This window comes from Gossypium raimondii, chromosome 1, assembly GCF_025698545.1.
Source record: "Gossypium raimondii isolate GPD5lz chromosome 1, ASM2569854v1, whole genome shotgun sequence".
Classification (NCBI taxonomy): Eukaryota; Viridiplantae; Streptophyta; class Magnoliopsida; order Malvales; family Malvaceae; genus Gossypium; species Gossypium raimondii.
Window position 1 is genome coordinate 41,624,717 of NC_068565.1, and position 24,650 is coordinate 41,649,366.

The following is a 24,650-nucleotide window of genomic DNA, read 5'->3' on the forward strand; positions in this document are numbered from 1 at the left end:
GAAAGTTTGAGACAAATGATGAATTATAGAATGATTATTAGTTAAATGTGAAAGAGTTATGTTAAAATTCACTAGCTTGTGGTTATGGTTGATGTTTATGCTTATGTCTAGTGAGTTTTGCAAATGAAACGGGTGAGAATAGATATTGAAATGATAAGTTCATAGATGTGACAAATATGATGAAATAAAAAGAATTGTTAAGTTAAAGAACTTACTTGTAAGGAAGGAATTTACTTATGTTGTGAATAGATACACTAATTCGCGAATTGATAACGTAATTAAGCTTATACTAAGTAAATGGAATGATAAGTAAGTAAATGAAATGATTCGCCGTTTTACGAAAAGGTTGATGATGATGTAATTCAGCTTATAAGACCTTATTATGTTATAAATGGAAAGTATTCGGGATGTTAATGAACATATTCATTTGTGAGATGATAGTTTTATAGTTTGATAAATCTTGAAGCATTGGTATAGGTTTATTTATGACTTATAAAGTTCATATTTAAAATGTAATATTATGTTTAAGTTTATACGAGCTTACTAAGCATTCATTGCTTATATGGTTGTATTTCTCTTACTTTATAGATTATCAGAAGCTCAATCAGATTGGAAACTACTCGAAGATCCATCACACTATCCATCGGTTATATCGATAGATTTTCATGATTTTGAGTCATGTTTATAATAGCATGTATAGGTGTCTTTATTTGATGAAATTAGCCATTATGTTTGGCTTGTAAATATGTTATTTTAAGTGCTGAAATAGTTGTTATGTTGACATGTATGTATGGTACTTTAATGGTTGTTAGTTTGGTATCTAAGTACTTAAATGATTGTAGTTGAAATGATGAATATAAATGTATGCTATGAAATGTTGGTTTGGTATGGAATGAGATAGTGCATTGAGTTGTTAAATGGATAGTTTTGGTAGCTTTGGTTGTGGTTGGCATATGGCTAAGTTGCTAAGGTATTGATTGAGTTGTGTGAATGGTCATATTCGTGGTTATGAGTACGAAAATGATATGTGAACATTATGTTAAATGCAGTTTATAAGTTTTTCAGTTGGTTGATTGATTTATGTCTAAATTTAGCAAATGTTTAGTCAAATTTGATTGTTGTGTTTGAGGTTCCTTTAAGGCATATTGGTTGTATGGCTAAGTATTATGATGTTCTAGCATGTTTATGCATGTTTTAGGTGTATCTTGAATGCATGAAAATAGGTGTTTTTGGTTGGTGTAAGTAACTAGGCTTTGGGTGAGAAAAATGGCTTGGAAATGACCTATTTATTGTCCACACGACCAAAGACACGACCATGCGACACGGCCGTGTGTCCCCTATAGCTTACAAAGTGTTGCAAGTCAGGTAGCTACACGGCTTGGCACACGGGCGTGTGGCTTGGTCGTGTGACCCAAGTCAAAGAGTTACACGGGTAAGGGCACAGGCTGGGACACGGCCATGTGTCCCTTTTTCAAATACCCACACGGCTTGAGACACGGGTGTGTGTCTCAGCCATGTGAGTCACATGACCTAGCCATACGACCGTGTGACCCCTACAGTATGAAATTTTTAAACTTTTTCCTGAAAATTTTATATGTTTTCGATTTAGTCCCGATTCGTTTCTAAGGTGATTTTTGGGCCTCGAGGGCTCGTATAAAGGACTCTATGTTTGAGTTTGGATAATTTTACTATGATTTATGTTATGTTTGAATTAGAAGTGATCATGTCGGCCCGGCCCAAAAAAATTTTTAGCCCGCGTCCTAGGCCCAGGCCCGGCTTGGTCCGAAATATGGGCCTGAAATTTTGTCCAAACCCAGCTCGGGAAAAAATTCCTAAGCCCGAGCCCGGCCTGGCCCGGCCCGTTTTATTTTTTAAAGTAAACACCAAAATTGTATAAAAAAACCTGCAAAATATAATCAACCAACCAGAATATCCATACATTAACTAATCAACATATTTAATTTTATAACAAAATATAAATTGTAAGCTAAATTAAATTTTCAACAATTATAAAGGAAATATCCTAAAAAGTAAATATCCTCATCGTCCTCATCGTCCTTTTTGCAACCAATTTATTATATTCGAAAATGTATTTTAAAAATAAAAAAATAAAAAAAAAAGTATTTTAAAAATACTTTAAAATAAATAATAAAAAATATATTTATTATATATATTTATTATATAAATACTAAATGTCTAATGGGAAATGAGGAAATGGGAAATGTATTTTAAAATAAAAAAATATATTTATTATATATTCAGGCCGGGCAGGCCCAAAAAATTTTTGCCTGAAAACGAGACTCGTTTTTTTCCCAAACTCATATTTTGGGCCTATATTTTACCCGAACCCTCCCATATTTCGGGTGGGTCGTCGGGCCAGGCCTGGCCGCCTAACCCATGATCACCTCTAGTTTGAATATGTTGAATATTTGTTCGTTGTGATATGTAAACTTTTGGTAATGCCCCGTAGCTCTATTCCGGCAACGGATATGGCTAGGGGGTGTTACAGTCGCAACATCCAAGACAAAACGCCACCTTGCAACATTGAAGAGCCAAGTTCATCTGAATATTTTTAGACGTTCTGTCCTCCATTATCGACACTTCTTCTTTTTCTTTTCATTTTTATTTCTTTTATTTTATATCATATTTCTTGTCGTTTTATTGTTTTAAGTACTTTTTCATCAACTTGGAGCTTACAAATCCTGATATTATCATAACAACAAGGATTCATCCTACTCAAGGAAGTTTTCTTATTTGCACTTTCATTATTTTACTTTAAGGATAATATATGTTCTAAAGTGTGAGAGGAAGTATATAGGATTAATTTATGTGTTTTTATTTGTGTGATTACTTTGTTTTAATTATTTATTTATTTACCAAAAAATTGTTGCATGGTGCTTGGATTATAGTAATACTATGAATAGTGGTTAAAAATAGTAAAGCATGTAATGATTTTTGTCAAGCATGAAATTTTTATTGATATGAGAGAATTTGATTATTTTTAAAGAAAATTGATTAGGTTACTTAGTTAAATTACATAATAGATTAGAAGTACCTAGGTAAGAATGTTTGATGATGCCATATGAGATATAAGTCTTATAGATAGTCGTAGAGACATAATGTTTGAATTCATTATTATTCATTCGTTCTAATTCGATGCATGAAAGAAATTGTGTATTCATCAAAGATTAATTACACTATCTAACACCTAAAAGGACTATATTGCAAAATAGTTAAAAGTGCACAAATATCAATTCCAAGGGCTAAAGTGGTCGGTTGACTTCCATATTGCTAGTCAATTCTTGGATTAGGGATCTAAAGGTTTCAAACTCCTAATTGGTTCAATTTTACTTTTCAGTCACCATTTTACCCAATTAGACGATTTAGTTCAACTTATCTCTCGATCTCACTAAACTAAATTAGAACAATCAAATTGGTTCTTAGTAAGCTCTTCTCTGAATCTCACCTATCTAATTGTTCACGTAAAGGCATCAACTCTAGGTTCTGAAGTCTATTCGATTTAGTTTAATTTTTATGATTTAATCCCTAACCCAAAAACTAATCATACAACATCCCCATCAACCAACCATGACATTTAGTTACTAGCCATCATCAATACACAAACATCAGTTAAATATATGCTCAAATTATTCATTAAAGAAAGCATAAAAAAGTAAGGTTAAGAAAATCTTAGGGATTCTTGATAGAGTTTTTGTAGAGGATGACAACAACAACAATGAAGAAGAAAGCACAACTAAATTTGGAATTAGTATGCCTTTGAAAGTTAACAAAACTAAAATCTATTAAAGAATTTAAAGGGAAATTAAAATACAAAGTAAGGCTTTTGCATCTAAGTGCTAAGAAGTAAAAGTTACAATAAAAACTAAGAAAACTACCAGCTACAATTACTAATATGAGAAAGGTAAAGAACTAAAACCTAAAAATGAAGAAGAGAATAAAAACTAAGCTAAAAAGATGGTAAAGTTGGCTCATTTAGTTTAACAACCAAATGTGTCTTCAATACATCTAAAATTCAATCCTAAAATTTGACAAAACCGCCCTTGGAGTGTATGTTTTGACTTGTGTTTGTGTTGGAAATAAAACTACCCTTGAAGGGTGTCGTGACATCTTTAACAGTGGCACGATCTTGGCTTTAGGGGTTCTCGATGTTGCGACATTGACTAACTGGTGTTGTGACACCCTCAGCAATGGTCCTAGCTCCTTCACTTCAACCATCAATAGTGGTATCATGACTTTGAAGCCTGGGAGTCACGATTTTGGGCTTGGCGTCGCGACACAACACCCCCGATGTCGCAACATCCTTGGCACACTACTCCAAGTTGGTTTCTCATTGAAGTTTTGCTCCCCTAAGGTGATGAAGACTCAATGTCGTGACATCCTAGCATTAGTTTCGCGACACCGACGTTAGGTGTAGTTTTCCTCAAGGTTTGGTCGTCGTTGTCCCCTTCACAAACTCAAGTACACCATTAGGCTCCCAATAGCACCATTTTGCCAATCAAAGAAAAATGACCATTAGTACTAAAAACTAAAAATCAATGAAAAGCATAGAAAATAGTCATAAATTGCTTGAGAACAAACTCATCAAATATTCTAGAGAGCCTAATTTGATGTATCAAATTACATCAGATCAATTGTCCCATTCAAAAATATCAAACAAATTTGGATTACAAAGTCTCCCACAATAAACTAGTACTTTCAATAGAATAGAGGAGGCATGATATTAGGACACAACGCCTTAGATAACACCAAATTAAAAACTCTCATAAGACAGGCATTCATGGAAACTAAAACTTTAAGTTCCACACAACCCAAGATAGCACCAAAGTCATTAAACTAAAAAAAGACTAGAAATAAGTTAGATCTATAGTCTTCATACCAAATGCATCAGTGACCAAACCACCCAAGTTATCCTCCAAATCAAATATCGTATTAATTTTCCAATGTTAGAAGTCCTATGAATAAAATAAAGCAGTACTTTTATCACCAAACCTTAACTTAGTAGCCTTAGCATTATGGGCCTAAAAGCTTTCTCACTCATGAATAACTTTTGCAATTCACATCATATATTAGACAAATAAGTTAACTTGTCAATAGTAAGAACAAATTTAAAGAATGTAGTGATGTAATCTTGTAACTCCTTAATATGTGTGTGTCGCTTACCTACTATAGTAGAATACCAAGAACGTAATGTTGAGTTGACCTATCGTCATTTGTTTTGGATGCAATCTGTTGAAGTATCCCAAATCCATTGAATATACATGCGCTTATTATTTTGCTTAACCCAAGAAGCCTTAAACTTCAATTTCCAACGAATGCCCTAGTTGCAACTTCTTAGTGTAAATTCTATATCCAATATCCAATAGTAAAGGGTAGTGATATGAAACATCGAAAACAAGATGACACAACTGATGCATATGGGAAGAAAAGCCATCAATCCTCGTACGCTATAGCTTGATCCAAATGCTCTCGAAAAAGTGTATCAAGATGATGGTTATGCTCCCCTAATATACCATTGTCTAATAACCAATATCTTATAACCCATAGGAATCCAATGTAGCGCGAAATTGGTCCATATGTCGTGCACATTGTAATTCCCATGTAGTTTCTCAAAAGACCATAAGATCTCCTTGGCATTGCCAATACAAATCCAAGGTGAAAACCTACGAGATTGAAGCTTGCAAAGCAAAGTCCAAGTATATCCACAACCACTAACTCGTGGTTTCTTACACTCTAGTAAACCTCCAAACTGGGCAATCCACCTCACCTAAAACCTCCATATCAATATGATTAGGAGAACAATGAAGCAATGACAAATAAACTATATCCTTCCACCACATAGCCAAACCACCCCATTTATCATTAACACTCAAACACAATACATACTAAAATCCACAACATCGTTGAGTACCAAGTACCTACGTTAGGTAGCTTTGTCTCACATAGAAAAACTACATGAACATCATGTTGATTAATAAGTAGCTCAAGGCTCTGAAGTAGCCAAAAGTTCTCAAACCCACTATACTTCCTAACCTAGCATCTCATGGCTCTCAACAAAATTAAGGATCCATCATCGCTGATGAAGAAAGTAATGTAATAGAAGAATCAAACAACATTTGGGACTTCAAATTTTTCTTTAAAAATTTTATGAGTGACAAGCGACAATTAAACTTTAAGCATCATTTTGTTGGCTTTCTTCAAATATTAAATTAATGATGAAACCAACGATGACTGATCACTTTCTACACCCACAACGCTCATCATCATCATAGTCAATTGCCATTATTATTTGAATTTGATTCTTTTGATATCTCAAACTCGACAATTTAGTGTTTTTTACTATAGTTAATCGTGTGTTAAAGATTAATTACATGCTTCAATAACGTCTTGCATAATAGGCTATGACCCTAAAAATTTATAGAAACTGTTGTGAATGCCAACTCGAATGTTTGATTTAAAGCTTTCTCAACACATTTGAATGTTTATAGTGATAGTCACCGCAACATAAATCATGGCACGTGACACCAAAACTTAGCTAACGGGTGGTAGTTACTAAAGTAAAAGTGAAGCAACAAAGTAACCATTTGTTATACGGTTGGAATTTTCCGATGAAGTGTTACATTGCAATTGCAAAAGCCAAAGACCACCAGTTTTTTTTTTTTTTTTCCTTTTTTTAATGTACCCACAAATTACTTATCGAGATATTTCAATACCCGAGTCAAGTAGTTCAAAACCTTTATTGAATTTTTATTATTTTTCATTATTTTAACAATTTTTTTAAATTATAATTTGAACTTAATTTCAAGCATTAGTAGTAGAGTTTGAAGATAAGTGTGAGAAGCAAACTCATTTTTATTGAGTAAGCGAATTTCATGTGGAGTGAAGCTCCAAGATTGAACTTGAATCAAACTTGATGACACACGACGCCTCCATAAGCATTGAACATACAAACGAGTAAAGCAAAATGAATAGCAGACTTATATCTACACACACATAAATACCGTAAAAACTTTTCATGACAAGAAATTCTATGAGCGAATCGTCTAAAATTGTTCCAATTTGAAAATGAAACACTTCCACAATATATCCATGGCGGATTTATTCTAGCTATTGATCCCTAGTTTCTTTAAACATACCTTATACTCAAAATTCTTAAGTTTTTTCATATATGCAAAAGATCATATCTTTATATCTATATCCAAACATACAAGGAATACAGATGTAAAAGAAACTAAAGTAAATAAGACATGACAATACAACAATTTCACAGATAACAAATATGTTCATATGATAAGCTTCTCTAGTTTTGCTTGATAAGAAGGATAAAATTAAACAGAAAATAAATAAGAAAGTGTTTATGATACATAAACAAATAAAGAAATCGACGTGGACTATAGTGTTAGCAACATCTCTTGCATCAAAAATATCACCAATAACGAACATCTAATTCACAAAGATAAAGGAATAAAACCCCACCACGGTAAAAATTGTAGAACATCAACAGCATATTAAAAATGTAAGAAGATATATTCTTAAGGAACCTAGGAAAAAACAAATGCTACCAAGTTTTTGCCATCATTTTCAGCTTATCTCTGTCTTACTTTTATGTCTTTATCATCCTATCAGCTACCCAATTCCAAAATATATATACATAGAACCCAAACTTAATCTGATAATTTTAAGACTCGGGCACTGATATTAAGCATATTCTTAGGCATGGATGGAGAAGATGAGATGAGAACTTGGAGCTTTCGCTACGAAGACTACAATAATAGAAGAGCGTTTTTGCGGAGCTATCCTCTCCACTGGGGTGAAGATGAAGACAATCAAGAAACAGTGGCTGTCACCAAAGAAAACAAAACAGCAAAGAAGCCTACGAAGAAGATTATCCTATCTGCATGTCACTGGAGTGGTGAAAAGGTCGTGACTTTGAGGAGATTCAAGCATAGGCTCACTGCTTATATAATGGCTTGTATTTCTATCCACTTTAGTCACCTACTGCCCTGATTTCAGTTTGATCTATTTCTTTAACCCCATCTCATATCTTCAAAATTGCATGATTTGCATAGGGCAAGTGGCAGGCATATGTATGGTGCCAGCTATGATTAAAAAGAACATAAATGTTTAGTGCAATTTCAGATTTCATTAGAGCAAAACCAAAACTAGACATTCTATAGTCTCATAACCTTTTCCTATCACCCCCCCCCCCACAAAATGCAAAATCTGATTTTATAGAAAAGATAGGAAAATGAATCCAAAACTTAATCCAGTTGGTTCATGCAAACTACCTTTAAGAGGCGACATCTAGTAAATCTGAAGTTTGAATTTCAGCATCTGCAACTCCTTTCTCTATCCTTATGTTAAGGCCTCCTTTGTACAAAAAGAAAAAGAAAAAACAAAAGGTAAATTAGATTGATCAAAAGAATGAGTTTTTAATAGAACAGTTTGAAAGAAGAAGAAGAAGGCTAGAGATTTAATAATCTAAATGAAAGGAATCAAACTTGGCAATCGTAGTTGTCCATCCACCATAGCCTTTAGGTCCACTAGTAATGGCAGCACACAAGATAAACTGAAAATTAATGCCAGGATACATTTCAAGTAAAGTTTGTATATAGTTCTTGGAAGTGTTATTGAAACTCTTTTCATCATACAAACCCTTTAAACATGTCAATTTTAGACAGGAGATGCTTTTTTCCACATGGAAGAAATGAATCCCACTATTGAACGTGCAGAAGGCGCTTGTGCTCAGAAAAATATTATTGACACCCCCATTGTGAAGCACCCTACAGCCACCCAAGGACTTAAGCGTTCACCTGATTCAAGAAATGTTCATGTTAGACCCACAGGTTGTAATACATTGCTAATTAAAGGGTGACAACAAGCCAATTTGATCTCCCCCCCTCCCCTGGTTACGTACATACTAAATGGCTCACTATAAATCCACATCATTTTTGTGCATTGAGTCACTAATTGAATCCAGAATACAATCCTAATTTTTCTCCAAGGAACAAGCTTTTGAAAGAAAAGGGAATCTTGGACATATACTAGTATAAGTCACACTAATGAAGCAACTTAATAAAGCACCTAGTCAGGAAAGGAATTATATCATTGTTACATTTGAAACCTTTGTCCCACATAAATATTTACATTAGCAAGCCCATAAGCACATATAGTTCAAGAAATACAATGGCAGGGCTAAACGCTATATACAAATAAAACAAAAAGGCCACAGGCTCAAATTTACATTATATCCCATTAAGGATTTCCAAGATATCAGTTACTATAATAATCATTGTTCATTTGCATCACAAGAAGCTGTAACCTCAGAGTCAAAACATGCCAGTTGGTTATACAACTAACATGGGAAAAGAGATTCAATTGCTTCTAGCTAAAGCAGCATTAAAACCGCCAATGTCTACTAAAAGGATGGAGGATCAACATCCTTATTATTATGTGAAAATAACCAGACCTAAACCCCACTGGACTGTTGTTTGACATGCTCATTTTTGTCTTCCCTTTCCCTTGCAGTCAAAATAACATCACTATCCGATTTCAACTCACATCTTTATGAAATTTTAAATCTAATCCAACAATATTATCATTGCACTTCAACACCATTGGTCCAGTTCAATCCCAGCCCCATCAATTTACCACACAAAACACAAGGATGGTATGGTTCCTTTGTCTAAACAAGACAGATCCAAATATTTTTGTCTTTCATTTTTATTCTCATTCCAGCTTCTTTTTGGTATCATAATAATTATCACCCCGCCTTGTTTGTGGCATTAACTATGATACTTATTGTCAAATAAATTGGAGGCTCTATAGCTTATAAACTTCAGTTCATATTCTTTTAATCTTTGGCTTCGCTTCCTTCCAAAGAGAATCACACCAGTTTCCAGTCCACCACTTATTGCCAATTCGAGCATCACAAACCACCTTAACCCCCCAAAAAAGTGAAAGGGATGAATTATATGTCAAAAGAAGATTCATAAGGGGGAAAACATGGGCATGACTATTTCAATGGTACCAGAAAGAAGAAAACCCAGCAGAAAAGAAGACCCACCTATTCTCGCTGCCTTCCAAAAGAAACCTCGAAAGCTGTAAAATAAGCATATCAGAGATCAGAACACATTAATTCCATTCTCTACACTTTCTATGAATGAACAGTGAGGCTGAAGTACCACCTATAAACACTCAAAATAGAAACAAAAAAACCAATTTTGCTACCAAAGATAAAAGACAAAGAAGGCCTAACTGGGGTCATGCAATTTGAATTCTCTAACCTCTTCAGGGAAAGGAAAAAGAAAAGTTCCAAGTTATTCAACGAGAAGCAGAAGATTACAGAAACATTAAAATAGTTCCTGTTAACGGTTAAGATTTGAGACAATAGCAAAACTGATAACAATATCACTGTGGCTATATTTGCAGCCACCCAAAACATTCAGATTTATTTACTAACTTGGGCCAAAACCAAGACAAAACTAAAGATTTTAAAAAAAGGATTAATGGTGAAACAATACTAGCAAAAGAAATAAATTTGAATGCTCAAAGACCGGGAAGGAAAATATCTGAATACTAGCTAGCCTAGTCATCTGTTTTCCTTTATTTTCTATTTTAATTTTTTACGTTCAAAGGTTGGTGCACACAAGGGAAATCTAGTTCCACAGACACTTGGTTACAGCAACCGCCCCATCATCCTCCATCTCAAAAAAAAATCAGTTCAAAGGTAGCCATTCCAAATTACAAAGGCAATCCAGAATTCGATTGTCAATAAACAGAGTTCAATTTTCATAGAAAAATAAATGTAAGGTTAAATGAAATACAAAACAACTAATGAGAACAATTTAGCAGTAAATGAATGAAGCAAATAGAAGGAAATTAGAAAGAGAGCGAAACGGCATACCCAGTTCTCTGTTCAAGGATTGCTGGAAATTGCATCTTCAAGAAAGTGCAAGTGCAGATTCCCAATAGCACTACCATTAAAAATGAATGGAAATTGAAGAGTGCCGACTAACATCGCACATAAAAAAACAAAAAAGAAGGTTATAAGTGTCACCAATTCGAGGGGAAAAATCAAAAGAAGGAAGTGATATCCCAAATTTCAAAGATTGGAAGGTTAGGTCTTCTACCATGCTTTTGAATCCTTAATCGTTTGATGGATTATCCCACTTCAGATAGTGTATAGAAGGAAAATAAAACCGGCTCCCGTCGGGATCAAAAATCAAAGCTTTTAGAGGAAACAGAAAGAGGTACGAGTGAGGATCCGGAGTTTTCAATCTAGCCACCCGAGAAGGCAAAGAATATTTTCCCTTTTTTGGGAGTAAAATTTGGCGCAGCCGTCCGAGCCCACGAGGATTTATGAATTTGGTTTCCAATTGATTCGAGTCATCGACTGTATTTCTAAAATTTTATATTAAAATTAGTCTTATATATGGATGAAAAAAAAGTATATATATATAAGAAAGTGAGTAAATTCCAATTGATTCGAGTCATCGACTGTATTTCTAAAATTTTATATTAAAATTAGTCTTATATATGGATGAAAAAAAGAAAATATATATATAAGAAAGTGAGTAAAAAATAAAAATAAGGTAAAAACAAAGGGGAAATTACACCAATAGTCACTCAACTTTGAGGTAATTGACAAAATAGTCACTCAGGTTTCAATTTAGTCACTTAACTTTTGAAAAATAACAAAACAGTCACTAACGTTATCAAAAAGTAACAAATCAATCACTTATTAACATTTTCCATTATTGTCTTAACGAGACTGCTGATGTGGCCAGTTAACTTGCCACGTTGGTGAAGCAGTGGAAGGGTTAAGGTTTGAAACGGGTTTAAGGAAAAAATCTGAATAGGTGGGTTGGTTTTGGGTAAAAAAACATAAATTGATTGTGATTAAGGGGAGAAGGAAAAGAAAATTGATTGGGAAAAAATTAATAGGCTTTGGGTTAGAAATCGATTAACAAGGTTGATTTAGGGTTAAAAATTGATTAATAGGGTTTAAGGTTAGAAATTGATTGGTATATTTCGTTTGGGGTAAAAAGAAAACAAAAAGGGAAACCTATTAGTGCTTTTGGTTTTCAGCGACAATGGTCAATAGAAGAGAAGTTGCTAATGTTGTTACATCCACTGTAACGAGTAAGTTTTTGTATTTGGTTTTTGATTTTTTAGATTTAGGTTTATTTCAGTTTAAGGTTGTCTCGATTTAAAATTTGAAAAATGTTGCATTCACATGGGGTTTATGCCAGATTTTGGTTTCATTTGTTATTAACATGCATGACAGATTTTGATTTCATTTGTTATTCATATGGGGTTTAGGGTCTGGTTATTAAAGTGAATGGTAGATATTGTGCTTGGTCTGCCATGTGCATGATACTATGTATGTCATGTTTATTGTTTATATCAAACTGATTTAACTATTAAAATATGATTTATGAGTATTTTAAATATGTTTATTGAAATACTGTGTATTCAAATATGTCTGCATTTTGCATACTAATTACCTTATTAAAGAGACAAATTTGTTCCTATTTTTATGACTAACAGTATCAAGTTTGGTTATTGTTTAGTTATAAAGAGACAAATTTGTTCCTAGTTTCAAATATCAATTGGATTAAACCCCATTACCTAGGTTTAGGGTTAAAGTGTTTGGTTATTGTCTGCCATGTGCATGACAGAAATGGATGTGTTTGTATTAAATTATTTTTGTATTGGTTATTGTCTGTCATGTTGTATTAAATTTTTGTTCATTGCCTATGTTGTATTAAATTGTTTGGTTGTTGTCAGCCTTTATTGATGTTAAATTTGTTTGGCAGGTTTAATTGATGATAATTTTAATGAGAGTGAAGAAAAAATGTTTGATTTTGATGTGTCTAATAGGGATGTGTCTAATAGGATTAGGGTTAATCTAAATGGTTTAAACGTGGATGATATAAAAAGTAGGGGAACTATGTGATAGTGACGATTTTGGGAGGTTAAATAGTGCAGATGAATCTGAATCAGATGGCCAATATTGGCCTGAGTTCAACCCAGATAATGACATGAGTAATCCTAAACTTCAGGTTGGAATGTTATTTAAGTCCAAAGATAGCCTAAAAGAAGTTGTTAAGCAGTATGGTAGGCTGAATAGTTATTTTATTAAGTTCCCAAAAAATAATCTAAATAGGTTAAAGGCAGTCTGCAGTTCAAAATGTTCTTGGTACATATGGGCCTCTAGACTAAACCCTAATGACCCTACTGACTAGACTTGGCAAATCAGGAGTTCAAACCCTAACCATACTTGCTCTAAAGTCTATAAAAATAAGAATGTAACATTAACTTAGATAGGTCAACATTATAAAGAAAAGTTCTTTGTTGATCTTGATTATTCTTTGACATCATTGCAACAAGATGTCAAAAGAGATTTCCTTTGCCTGTCTCTCTAACCAAATGTAGGAGGACTAAACTTAGGGCATTGAAATTAATTGAAGGAGATCATAAGTCTCAATATGAAAAGATTTATGAGTATTTGTTGGATCTTAGGACCCAAAATGAAGGAACAATAACAATTTGTTATTTGGATAACAAGTTATTTCAAATGATGTATGTTTGTCTGTAGGCATGCAAAGATGGTTATAGGGTTGGTTGTAAGAGGATAATAGGTTTAGATAGATGTTTCTTGAAGGGCTACTTTGGTGGCTACCCACTGACAGCTGTTGGGATAGATACAAATAATGGCATCTAACCTATTGCATATATTGCTATCGAAAGTGAAAATCAAGCATCATGGCTTTGGTTCTTGGAGTTGGTCGCATTAGACTTTGAAATTGTGAGCTCATACCAGATATCTTTCATGTCTAACAAGCAAAAGGTAAAACTTTATTTGTCTACTTTGTTTTATGTTGTTTCTATTTAGGGTTTATGGCATGTCAGAGAATTAAACTATTTTTGTTCTATTTGCAGGGACTTTTAGAAACAATATATATATATATGTTGTTTCTTAATGCAAAAACAAGACACTGTGTTAGATACTTACATGCCAATTTTAAGAAAACTGGTTTTCAAACAAAATAATTGAAAGATTTGCTTTGGAAACTTGCCAGAGTAACTACTCCAAGGGATTTTGAGGATGTTATGGCTTAACTGAAGAATATCAATTTATGATTGGTTGAAGGAAAATAACCCTACTCACTGGTTAAGGTCCCACTGCTCAATTAAGAGCCAATCTGACATGTTGGTGAATAATCTTTCTGAATGATTTAACAAGGTAAACCCCAATTTTTTATGTTACCCACTAATCATTAAAGACATGCAGTTCACTAATCCTTTATGTTGCTTACTGGACATGCATTCCAGAAGTACCATTTTGATAATTCGTAATTTACTTAATCATGGAGTAATCCACAAGAAGTACCATGATTGAAAACTCCTTATTGCATACTAGTTACAAAAGTAATGGATCCAACTGCTTTGTCCAATGGCCTCATCATGTGTGCGTTAATCTCATATGACATCCTTATTTCCTTTGAGTTAAATATGTTTACTCAATACAATCCTATTTTATCTCGTTGTCACCATCGTGTCTTCTTAATGATTACTATGGCCATTATTAACAAATGACTGTGATAAATTGCTTGTTCGAGAACAAGTAACTCATGACCATGTTCCATATTTATCAATCCATATAATGTCAATGAGAAGATATCGTTAACTCTTTAATCGAGCTATGAATTTCATTGTTTCTAGTAAAGCCATGTCATACACAAGTCATGTACCCAACATATCAACTATGGGATCGATTATCTTTAGAGCATAAGCCTCCACTTATATCAAAGCCCGTGAGTTACATATGCATGGTCAGTGTCTAACTCTAGGTTTAGGTAAATCATACCATGAACGTCACAAGTGAATTAATTCACAAACGAATTCATAATTAATTCAACTTGGGTCCAGTCTAATATATCATTCTTCTAATGAATACATCTATGTCTCCACCCATGGAGTCAATTGCTCTGATAGCCAAGACTAGCCATCTTTTTAATTGGAATTGTAGGCGACATAATAATCCTTCCAAGTATTTGAACCATATGCTTACTTTGATTCTTTTACGGGATTACAGACTCGTTTAGATTATCTACTAAAGTAAGTTGTCTTTCTCACAATGTAAACGTTCTTACAGTTCCACTTATCATCAGTTTGAACTTAGACAATCAATGAACTAATATTTGCTTGTTACAATTTCCCTATGCATGCAAAACATGAAAGACAGAAACACAAAAGACATAATAGTGAAATTTGAAATTAACTTTATTTATTCATCGTTCAAATACATAGAAAACAATTACATTTTTACTACAATATGGGCACATTTATCAACATCAACTAGCTGATAGGTCCCTAGTTCACCCAAAGAGAGTTTTGGAGGATGTTTTAGTGAAGGTTCAACAGTTCATCTTAGCGTTGACTTCATCGTTCTTGACTTTGAGGAGGATTTAGAGATACCCATTCTGTTAAGGAGACCATTCCTAGCTACCTCCAAGGCCACCATATATGTGGGCAAATAAGATATGACTATGGAAGTATATGGGGAGGTACAAACCTTTAGATGTATGGAACCCGAACCTAAGGTGAAGGAAATGTCCGATCATGGGACTAAAAACATGAAATATATGAAGTAATGTCGGTTTGCAGGCTCGAAACCAAGGATGCAAGGCATTTAAGTGAGGAAACGGCACCTGGCGAGGCAACCAGTGAATCAACTCGTAGGTCTAAAGAAAACAAGACGTGTGTTGGTGCCTAGGTCCTTGTGCAAGCATCACTATAGGGGTGTTACATATCACCCCAAAAGAAATTTTTAACTTGTCGCATGTGGCAATTGAACAATCCATTTGTAAATATTTGAATTATTGAGCATGGACTCCACATGTTTTCTGTATTTAGATTAGTATTTTAATTTATGTTGGTTTAATTTTGAACTTAGTAGGTCAAATTTTTTAGAGTTGAGAGAAATTTTGACAATTTTATAAGTATGTTGAAGTTTGTTCAGTGAAATTGCAATACCCAATGGGGGATATCACGATTTTGTGGATAGTTATATTTGCGGCCAAAATTTTTTTGGGTATCATGATATTGACCCTTTGGTATCGTGATACCTCTAGAATTTAAAAAGTCAAATTTTAGTTTTGCACAATGGTATCACGATACCTAGCCATTAGTATTGCGATACCTCAGACAGATTCAGAATTTAAATGGTCCAAAAATAGGGGATATCGCAATATCCACTCTCAGGTATCACGATATTCGAGTCGAGTCAGGCGATACCTGGATATGGCATCGTGATCTGCGTGTTTTGGAGGCTTTTAAAGCCTTTGAACACCCTAAACCCTTAATTTTTTTTCCAAATCCCTCAAATTTTAAATCCCTAAAACCCTAAAACATTCTACCTCTCTCTTATTTCTCTCAAATCCTCTACAAATCTTCATTCATTTTCGCTTTGATTTCAATCCATTTTTTTTATTGTCTTTGCCTTCCTTTCTTTCTTTCTTTGCAGGTGCCATTCTCTTGTTACTTGGGAAACACAGAGCTTCATCATTTCACACCACAACTCCATTACAAACAACATGGTTTAAGTTTCCTTTTTCTCTCTTTTATTTACATTTTCTATTTTTGCTATCTCTATTATCTTGCTATTTTATTTTAGTTTTAATGTTCATTTGTTGTGGGTTAGTTGGATAGTATATTTGTTATAGTTAATCTAGTTTAAAAGATAGTACCCATACCTCTTAGAACAAAAAAATGATCGAGATCCCAACCTAAGCCACCTCCGGCACTGGAGTATAGTTTGGTTAAGTTCAAATCGAAAGAGGCCAAAGCCTTTTTCTTATCCATTCAAGGATGCCCATTTATCATTGAATAAGGCTTCGACCCTTCTACCTTACATTGCGAGGAAGTTTGAAATCTCATTCATTTTCATCGTTGGATGAATTTTGCCTTTGTTTCAACAACACCATCCATTATACAAGTTGTTTTAAAGTTTTACTCCAACTTAAAATTTTCTAACAAAAATAAGGTGTATGTTTGGCTCAAGGTTGTTAACATCTCCCCGCATGCAATTAGTAACTACTATGGTGTCCTTCACTATGAAAGGGATGAGTTATCTGACATGGACCTCGACAAATTTAACAATGTTGACATGGACGCCATTTTAGCATATTTGACTAAGGGGTGGTGACAGTGGAAGTGGGAGAGGTATCTTAATCACCCATTATCTTTTAAACATGCTATTATGTTTTCAATTGCAAAACCATGGATGCAATTTATCACACGTATTAGCCCCCTTTTAACACTGACACTGTTAATGTATTTTGAGCTGCTCTATTATATTGTATATTGTAGAAAAAATGAGTGTCTCTGGGGCTTTAGATAAACAAAGAAATCAAGAAGTGCATCTCAAGTATAAAGGTTGGTATCTATTTCCCCACCTTATCATGGACCTATGTCATCAAGCGGGGGTGAAAATGGATCCAACCGAGCAATTCCACCATCCCACTTAGAGTATCATCAGAGACACTGTGCTTAGGCAGTTTTAGGAGCTCCACAGGAAGCAGATCCAGGATTGGAACTTAAGGAAAAAGAATACGATGGAAGTACTTTTGGTCATTAAAAAGAATAGTGCCATGAAGAAAACCAATGATAAGCCTACACGGTGGAAATGTAGGCTCGATAGAGATGTGCGCTATAACACGAGACTATTGGAGGTAATGAAACCATTCATGGATGCTTTCGTGTCAAGCTAGGGTGCATAGAACATGTAGTGGCCCGATAGATCGAGTAATTTATCTAAGGGCATTGCAGTCGAGGAGGAAGTAGAAGAGGAGGAAGATAAGGCAATGAAAGATGATGACTTCGTGTGCTATCACATTCGTGCAACCATCCACGGGGGCCCCTGTAACACCCCTTACCCGCATTCCTGATCGGAACAGAGTATGAGGTATTACTAAATTTTTAAAAAAATTTCTGCTTATTTTTGCTTAAACCTCCTGCAAGTTTTCAAACACAATTCAATATTCCAACCAAGTTCAGTTGTATAAACATACACAATTTAACCATTAATAAACACTACATTTTAAATCAAACCATAACATATATTTACATGGTGATGCCCCATTACATAAGTCATCTATACATGCCATAATTTCCGGAATACTAGTAGCAAAATACCCAAACGTGGATGATAATGTAGATGATTGTCTGACTCCGTCCCAATTTCGAGTTGATGGAAATCACTATAATCAAGGGAAAAATAAAAGCGAGTAAGCATATAGCTTAGTAAGTAAACATATGACAAATAAATAAATTTCTCACATGACTACACCATAGTATAAATTTATTCATAAATAAATTTCATTGTTTGTGTAATTTCCAGCAAGCTGGTTTTCTGCATCATGACCACTAATTTATTTTTATTCGGAGCTACAGGGCTCCAAATTGAATTCCCTAAAATTTCCATGAAACTAGACCCATATATCTTTCTATCATAAAATTTTCAGAATTTTTTGTCTAGCCAATTAGTACAGTTTATTCTTTAAATCTTCCCCTGTTTCACTGCCCGACAGTCCTGACCTCCCCTTACAAAAATTCACATAACTCTCTGTAAAAGTTTCAAACAATGTTCTAGTTTGTAACTATGAAAAATAGACTCAAAAAGGAATCCAGGAATATATATTTCAAGCCATAATTATTTTTTTATAATTTTTGGTGATTTTCCAAAGTTGGAATAGGGGATTTCGAAATCAATCCAACCCTGTCTCAGTAAAATTCAAATATCTCCAAAAATAAAACTCTTTTGCTTGCTCTATTTCTTTCATATGAAAATAGACTCATTCAGATTTAATTTCATATATTATTTAACCTCTAATTCATTTTCCACCATTTATGGTGATTTTTCATAGTTGCCCAACTGCTGCCATTCAAAACAGTTTTGCATTCAAATTGTCTCTTTTTGTATTTTTGATTTTCCTCCCATCTTATACATGGGTTGATTAAGTATCAAACCCAATATTCCTCCCATAAACTTGTCCAGCACATATATGAATATTCACCTTCCCAATTTACTCGTTGAACACTCGTAATGTTAACCGTTATTGGTGGGTTCTGCACTTAGCAACCACCAATGAATCGGGAAGCAAAGACACAAGAACCCCTTGGGGAATCAAGACTTAGCAACCCCTTCACATTTCAGATGTGGTGGAATCAGCACTTAGCAACCACCAATGAATAGGGGAATTAGCACTTAGCAACCCCTCGGGGGAATCAGCACTTAGCAACCCCCTTTCACATTTAAAATACGGTGGAATCAGACTTAGCAACCACTAATGAATCGGGAATCAAGACATAGCAACCCCTTGGGGAATCAAGACTTAGCAACCCCTTCACATTTCGGATCACGGTGGAATCAAGACTTAGCAACCACCAATGAATCGGGAATCAACACACAAGAACCCCTTGGGGAATCAGACTTAGCAACCCCTTCACATTTCGGATGCGGTGGAATCAGACTTAGCAAGCACCAATGAATCGGGAATCATCACACAAAGAACCCTTTATATGTAATATTCTCGGCCTATTTAAGTGTTCAACCAAAACCGTGTTTTGCAACCCTTACCACCTTTCCCAATTTAACAACATTTTGGAATCTTGCCAAACATTTATTTTATATTCAAATAAATCTCAACACATATCAAATAATATCAAAATAATACATTAAGTCACATGTTTACTTACCTCGGTGCAAAATATCGTAATTTTGCAATTCACTCCACTATCTTTTCTTTTCCTCGTTTGAGATAATCTTCCCGTCTCTCTTGATCTATAATAGCAAATTTAACTCGTTTAATGTTCACATTTATTAAAATAATCCTCCACCCAACTTTTTGAAAATTTACAATTTTGCCCCCAAACTTTTACATATTTACACTTTTGTCCCTAAGCTCGGAAATTAAACTTCATCACTTATTCTTAGGTTTTATGACATGCTGAACATTTTTCCCTTCTATGGCAACATCAAATTCTCACTCTAACACATACTTTTGAACATTAACTATTTTTACCGATTATGTCAATTTACCCGTTTTCGTTTATAATCGCTTAGCAAAAGTTGTTTAACATAATTTCTAGTTTCATATTCCACCATAAAACAGCAAAATAAACACATTTCACCTATGGGTATCTTTCCAAATATGAACCCTAACACGAATTATTGATAGAATAATCTAAATTAAGTTACCGGGACTCCAAAAACGTAAAGAACATTAAAAACGGGGCTTGGAATCACTTACTATTGAGCTTGGAAGCTTAAAAACCCTAACTATGGCTTCCCCCTTGCTGATTTCGTTCACCATGAAGAAGATGAGCACATTTTGCCATCTTTTTCCCTTTTTAATTCTTTTTATTACTAAATGACTAAAATGCCCCCATTTAAAAAAATATATTTCACCCATTTCTTATGTCTATTTTTGTCCATCAATTAACTAATGGTCTAATTACCATATAAGGACCCCCAATTTATAATTTCATAACAATTAGGCACTTCTAACATGTAGAACTTAACTTTTGCACTTTTTACAATTTAGTCATTTTGACTAAATTGAGTGCTCAAATGTCAAAATTTTCGAACAAAATTTTTACGAAATTTTTCCGTAAAATTTTAGACCATGAAAATATAATAATAATCATATTTTCTCTCGTCGGATTTGTGGTCCCGAAACTACTATTCCGACTAGGCCCAAAATCGGGCTGTTACAGCCCCTATCTCTGGGAATCGAGCAATCGACCTAGGCCATCTTCTAAGAAGCCGGTCACGAAAGGCAAAAGAAAAGAATTAGCAGGACCAAGTGAGGGTCCGTGAAGGGATTGACCATAGCTACATACTTTCGCAACTTTAGTTTTATATTTATTTATTCATGCGACATGTAAACTATTAACCTAAATTACTTTTTGGGACTTATTTTTATGCTTTTATATTTTTTTACTTTGTTTGGCTATTTTTGTGTGTTTTTTTTATGTGCAGTGAATTACCTTGAAAGACTACACAACAATTACTAGCTTTGATGAGGAGGTGGACCATCGAGCTAGTCTGACATTCCATTATAGGGAAGTTTGGTAACCTTCTATCTTTTTCGGGAACACATTGAGGACAATTTGTAGTCTAAGTGTGAGGGGATGCACATAGTTTTATGTGTTTTATTTTTTTTCTTAATTTTATGTTATTTTGTGTGTTTATTTTCATTTTTATGCCTTTTTAAAAAATAAAAAATACCAAAAATATTTTTCATTTTTATTTTGTGTAATTACATGGTGCTTGTGTTAGATTTAGTGCCCTGGGTGTAGTATATTCGTTTGTAAACTTGTAACTTTTCGAACAAATTGGTTAATAAAAAAATTCATTGATTACATTAATATACTTTGTATAATTTTCCTCACATGGTTTTTTCACGCAAAGCAAAATGGAAGCAAATATTGCTCATTGGTTGCCTATATGTTTAACTAATACTAAGCGGTATTACGTGGTCGATTCATAGTATGGAAAAATAGCTTGTATTAGTAGAAGAACCTAAACGTGTCCTTAGTCTAATCGAAAATGAGCAAATTGATTAAAAGACTAATGTGTCGTCTACCAAGTCCAATTGGGAAGATGCCTTGTCTTAGCCATTGGAGCGGATGACTCTGAGAAGATAGATACATAAATTTGACTGACTGGACTGACAGTACATTGGACAGGACCAAAGTAGAATAGAACCTAAATCTGTTTATGGATTTATTCACTTATGACATTCATAGTGTAGCATACCTAAATATTGAGTGGATGGCAAACTATGTACGCGTGACTGGTACACTTTGATGTAAGTAAAAACCTGAGTTCAAATAGATAAGGAATCAAAAGCTAGTGTGTTGGATGTACATCTTCTGTTGTATGTAGCGTCATTCACAACAGCGGAATTTATAGCCCAAAACATGGGTAAATGATATCCTCTCATTGGCATTACATGGTTGATGAAAAGTAAAAACGTGGCCACGAGTCGTCTGTCTTTGTGATGGATGATTTGATCATTATTTGATAGTGATTGACTTTTCATAAAAGAAGATGTAAATCAAAAAGATCAAGGATATCCTATGAGGGTAACACACTTATGACAAGGTCATTAGACGAGCACTGAGTAGTTGTTTTCATAATGGTATGTCGTTGGGGAGAGCTCAGTCACAATACTATAATGGAATGAATTCGTGACTAAATGAGTTTAAAATTAATAGGCGGAAATCTAAAACTTAATTATAAATAATTTGAGCCTCAAGTACATATGTTTAATTTGTCCTTCCGCTAGCTCATTGAAACTAGAAATGAATTGCATGTTTGGATAGAAATAAACAGAATGAATAAGAGAAGAGAAATGGAAACATTTAGTAATGATTATGGTTTTGTCTAAAACGGAGAAATAAAATAATTTGGAAATGAATGTAGGTTTTAAAAAATTGAAATTGAAATGGAAATGAAAATGAAAATGATCCATTTTCAATCTTATATGGATTACTTAAAAATGATTAGAAGAATGAGTTTATGTTTTTGGACTAATTTGAAACTCGAAAATGAAAATAAATCATTCAGTCATAATGAACATGTTGAGTTGTGAAATATTGAACATATTTTCTTAGAATTTTACTAGGGGCAAAATTGTCAAAATTTTACCAAGGGTAAAATCGTCAAAATTTTGTTGGGGGTAAGATAGGGACGAGAAAATTTTTTATATATAAATATTTATTTTGGAAAATAGAAAAATTGAATCAGGTTGGACCACATTACAATGTACTAGGTCAAAAAGGCCAAGGAAGTACTCGTAATTGGGCCCAATGTGAAAGAGGCCTAAAAACCCCTCATGGAAATGAAGGGGGCAACCCTAGTTGGAATACTAAGGTGTGCCATCCACTGTAGTCCTACTCTAAGTGGGATGTTGTTTTTCTATTTAAAATAAACCACTACAACTCAACAATAGTTCTACCTTCTCTTCCTATAAATAGATAGCACTAATAGAGCTATTAACACAACTTTGAGAGATTGTTATTTTACCAAAAAATAAAGAGAATTTATTCTCAACTATTACATATATATTTTTTGAAATAACAATTCTAAAGGTTTCTATTAAGAACAGAGAATTTTTGTTTTCTCCCCTAAATGAGAAAACTTTTTCTAGTTCCATGTTTTGATTAAATTGGTTCGAGCCCACATTCAAAACAATTTGTGGTACGAAAATAGAGAAGAAGATCATTTGGTTGAAAGACGGGAACAATGAACGCTCATTAATTTGAAAACACAGGTACGAATTCGATTAAGGTTTATTGTTATAAATATCACAAATCGAGTCAGTTTTCAAAATTTTAATTTATCACTGCGTAAGAAAACTATTTTCAAACGAGATTTTTTCCAGCTTGGACTACAATTATGTAATAAATTATTATTTGTAAATATTGAATAAATACATTGAATTTCCAAACTTATAAATTTTGAAAGATACTAGAAAATTTTCTATTCTTAATTGTAGACTAATTAGTTCATTTAGTTTATGTGTATAATAGAGTAGAGACAATAATCTAAATGAAAATGTATAAATTACATCATAGGATGAATAAAGTATATGAATCCTTGTAGATAAATGACTTGAATTGTTAATTGTTCGTTTAAATATATGTATGCTTGAAAGAATTGGTGTTGATTTAGGAAAGACCTTAGGCATTGTTTGAACTAGCCTAGAGCTTAAAAGCGTACCTTTCGCTATGTACCCCTAGTTCTCATATCTTTGAGCCTCAAGTACCTTTTTCCTTGTAACCTTAATACCAAGGCCTTAAACCTAAACAAGTCTTGTACTCAATCCTTCTCTGTCCAGATATCTAAAATGTACTATGTAATAGACTTCGGGCGATGGACATTGAGGGCTAGGTAGAAACATTATGGTGGCTTTTAGTGTGAAAAAGAAAATAAAGGGATTACGTGAGTTAGTACGTAATAATAATAAGTGACTGAAAGAGTGCAAAATAAATAAAGAGAGAGCTAAATAAAAATTAAGCTAAAAAAAGAAAATCTTTTGGTTCAGGATCATCAATTTTGTACGTACTAATATCACGTAATACCTTCTAACATTTTGGAGAAATAAGATAGGCGAGGGAAGGAGAAATAAGGTAGGTGAACTTGTTAATAAATTGGGGACAAGTAGGGAATAATGTCATGTGCTTAACTGTTTCTAGTGCTTGAACCTGTTTTAATATCTATTATTTGAATTCTGAACTGTTCTAAGCTTCAGAACGTTACAAACCTAAAAGACCTCTTGGACCCGAATAAGTTACCAATACAATAATTTATGAATAGCTTGCATTTGTTTGAGTGGACATGACCCATTATTTTTAAAAAATTTTGAGCGATCCATATAATTTATTTTGATGAATAACGCTTATACCTATGTCCATTTCCATTACCTCTACATTTATTGACATTTTAACTTAGTGAACTAATTATGTTTGCTTTAAGATATCACTCTTAAGTTGCATGTGAGGTAGTTCTCGTAGGAGTTTAATGTTTTACAGCTATGTGACTTAATTGCCTA

The 24,650-nt window shown here is 33.7% G+C and overlaps 1 protein-coding gene across 1 annotated transcript; it reads right to left on the bottom strand.

Moving 5' to 3' along the window:
* Positions 1 to 7,280: 7,280 nt before the first annotated feature.
* LOC105785863 (uncharacterized) lies at positions 7,281 to 11,424 on the bottom strand. Its single transcript, XM_052633925.1, has 6 exons — positions 11,151 to 11,424; positions 10,925 to 11,031; positions 10,085 to 10,119; positions 8,674 to 8,831; positions 8,307 to 8,587; positions 7,281 to 8,117 (listed from the first exon to the last, which is right to left on the bottom strand). Exons 1-4 carry the CDS (start codon positions 11,151 to 11,153, stop codon positions 8,764 to 8,766), a joined length of 213 nt encoding a protein of 70 aa, XP_052489885.1. The 5' UTR covers positions 11,154 to 11,424; the 3' UTR covers positions 7,281 to 8,117; positions 8,307 to 8,587; positions 8,674 to 8,763.
* Positions 11,425 to 24,650: the final 13,226 nt, after the last annotated feature.

Excerpts from the sequence above, each read along its gene's own strand:
- LOC105785863 (XM_052633925.1), bottom strand. Across the intron at positions 10,120-10,924 it reads ATCCTTGAACAGAGAACTGG|CTTTCGAGGTTTCTTTTGGA; the intron begins GTATGCCGTTTC and ends CTTATTTTACAG. Across the intron at positions 8,832-10,084 it reads TTGGAAGGCAGCGAGAATAG|GTGAACGCTTAAGTCCTTGG; the intron begins GTGGGTCTTCTT and ends TTCTTGAATCAG.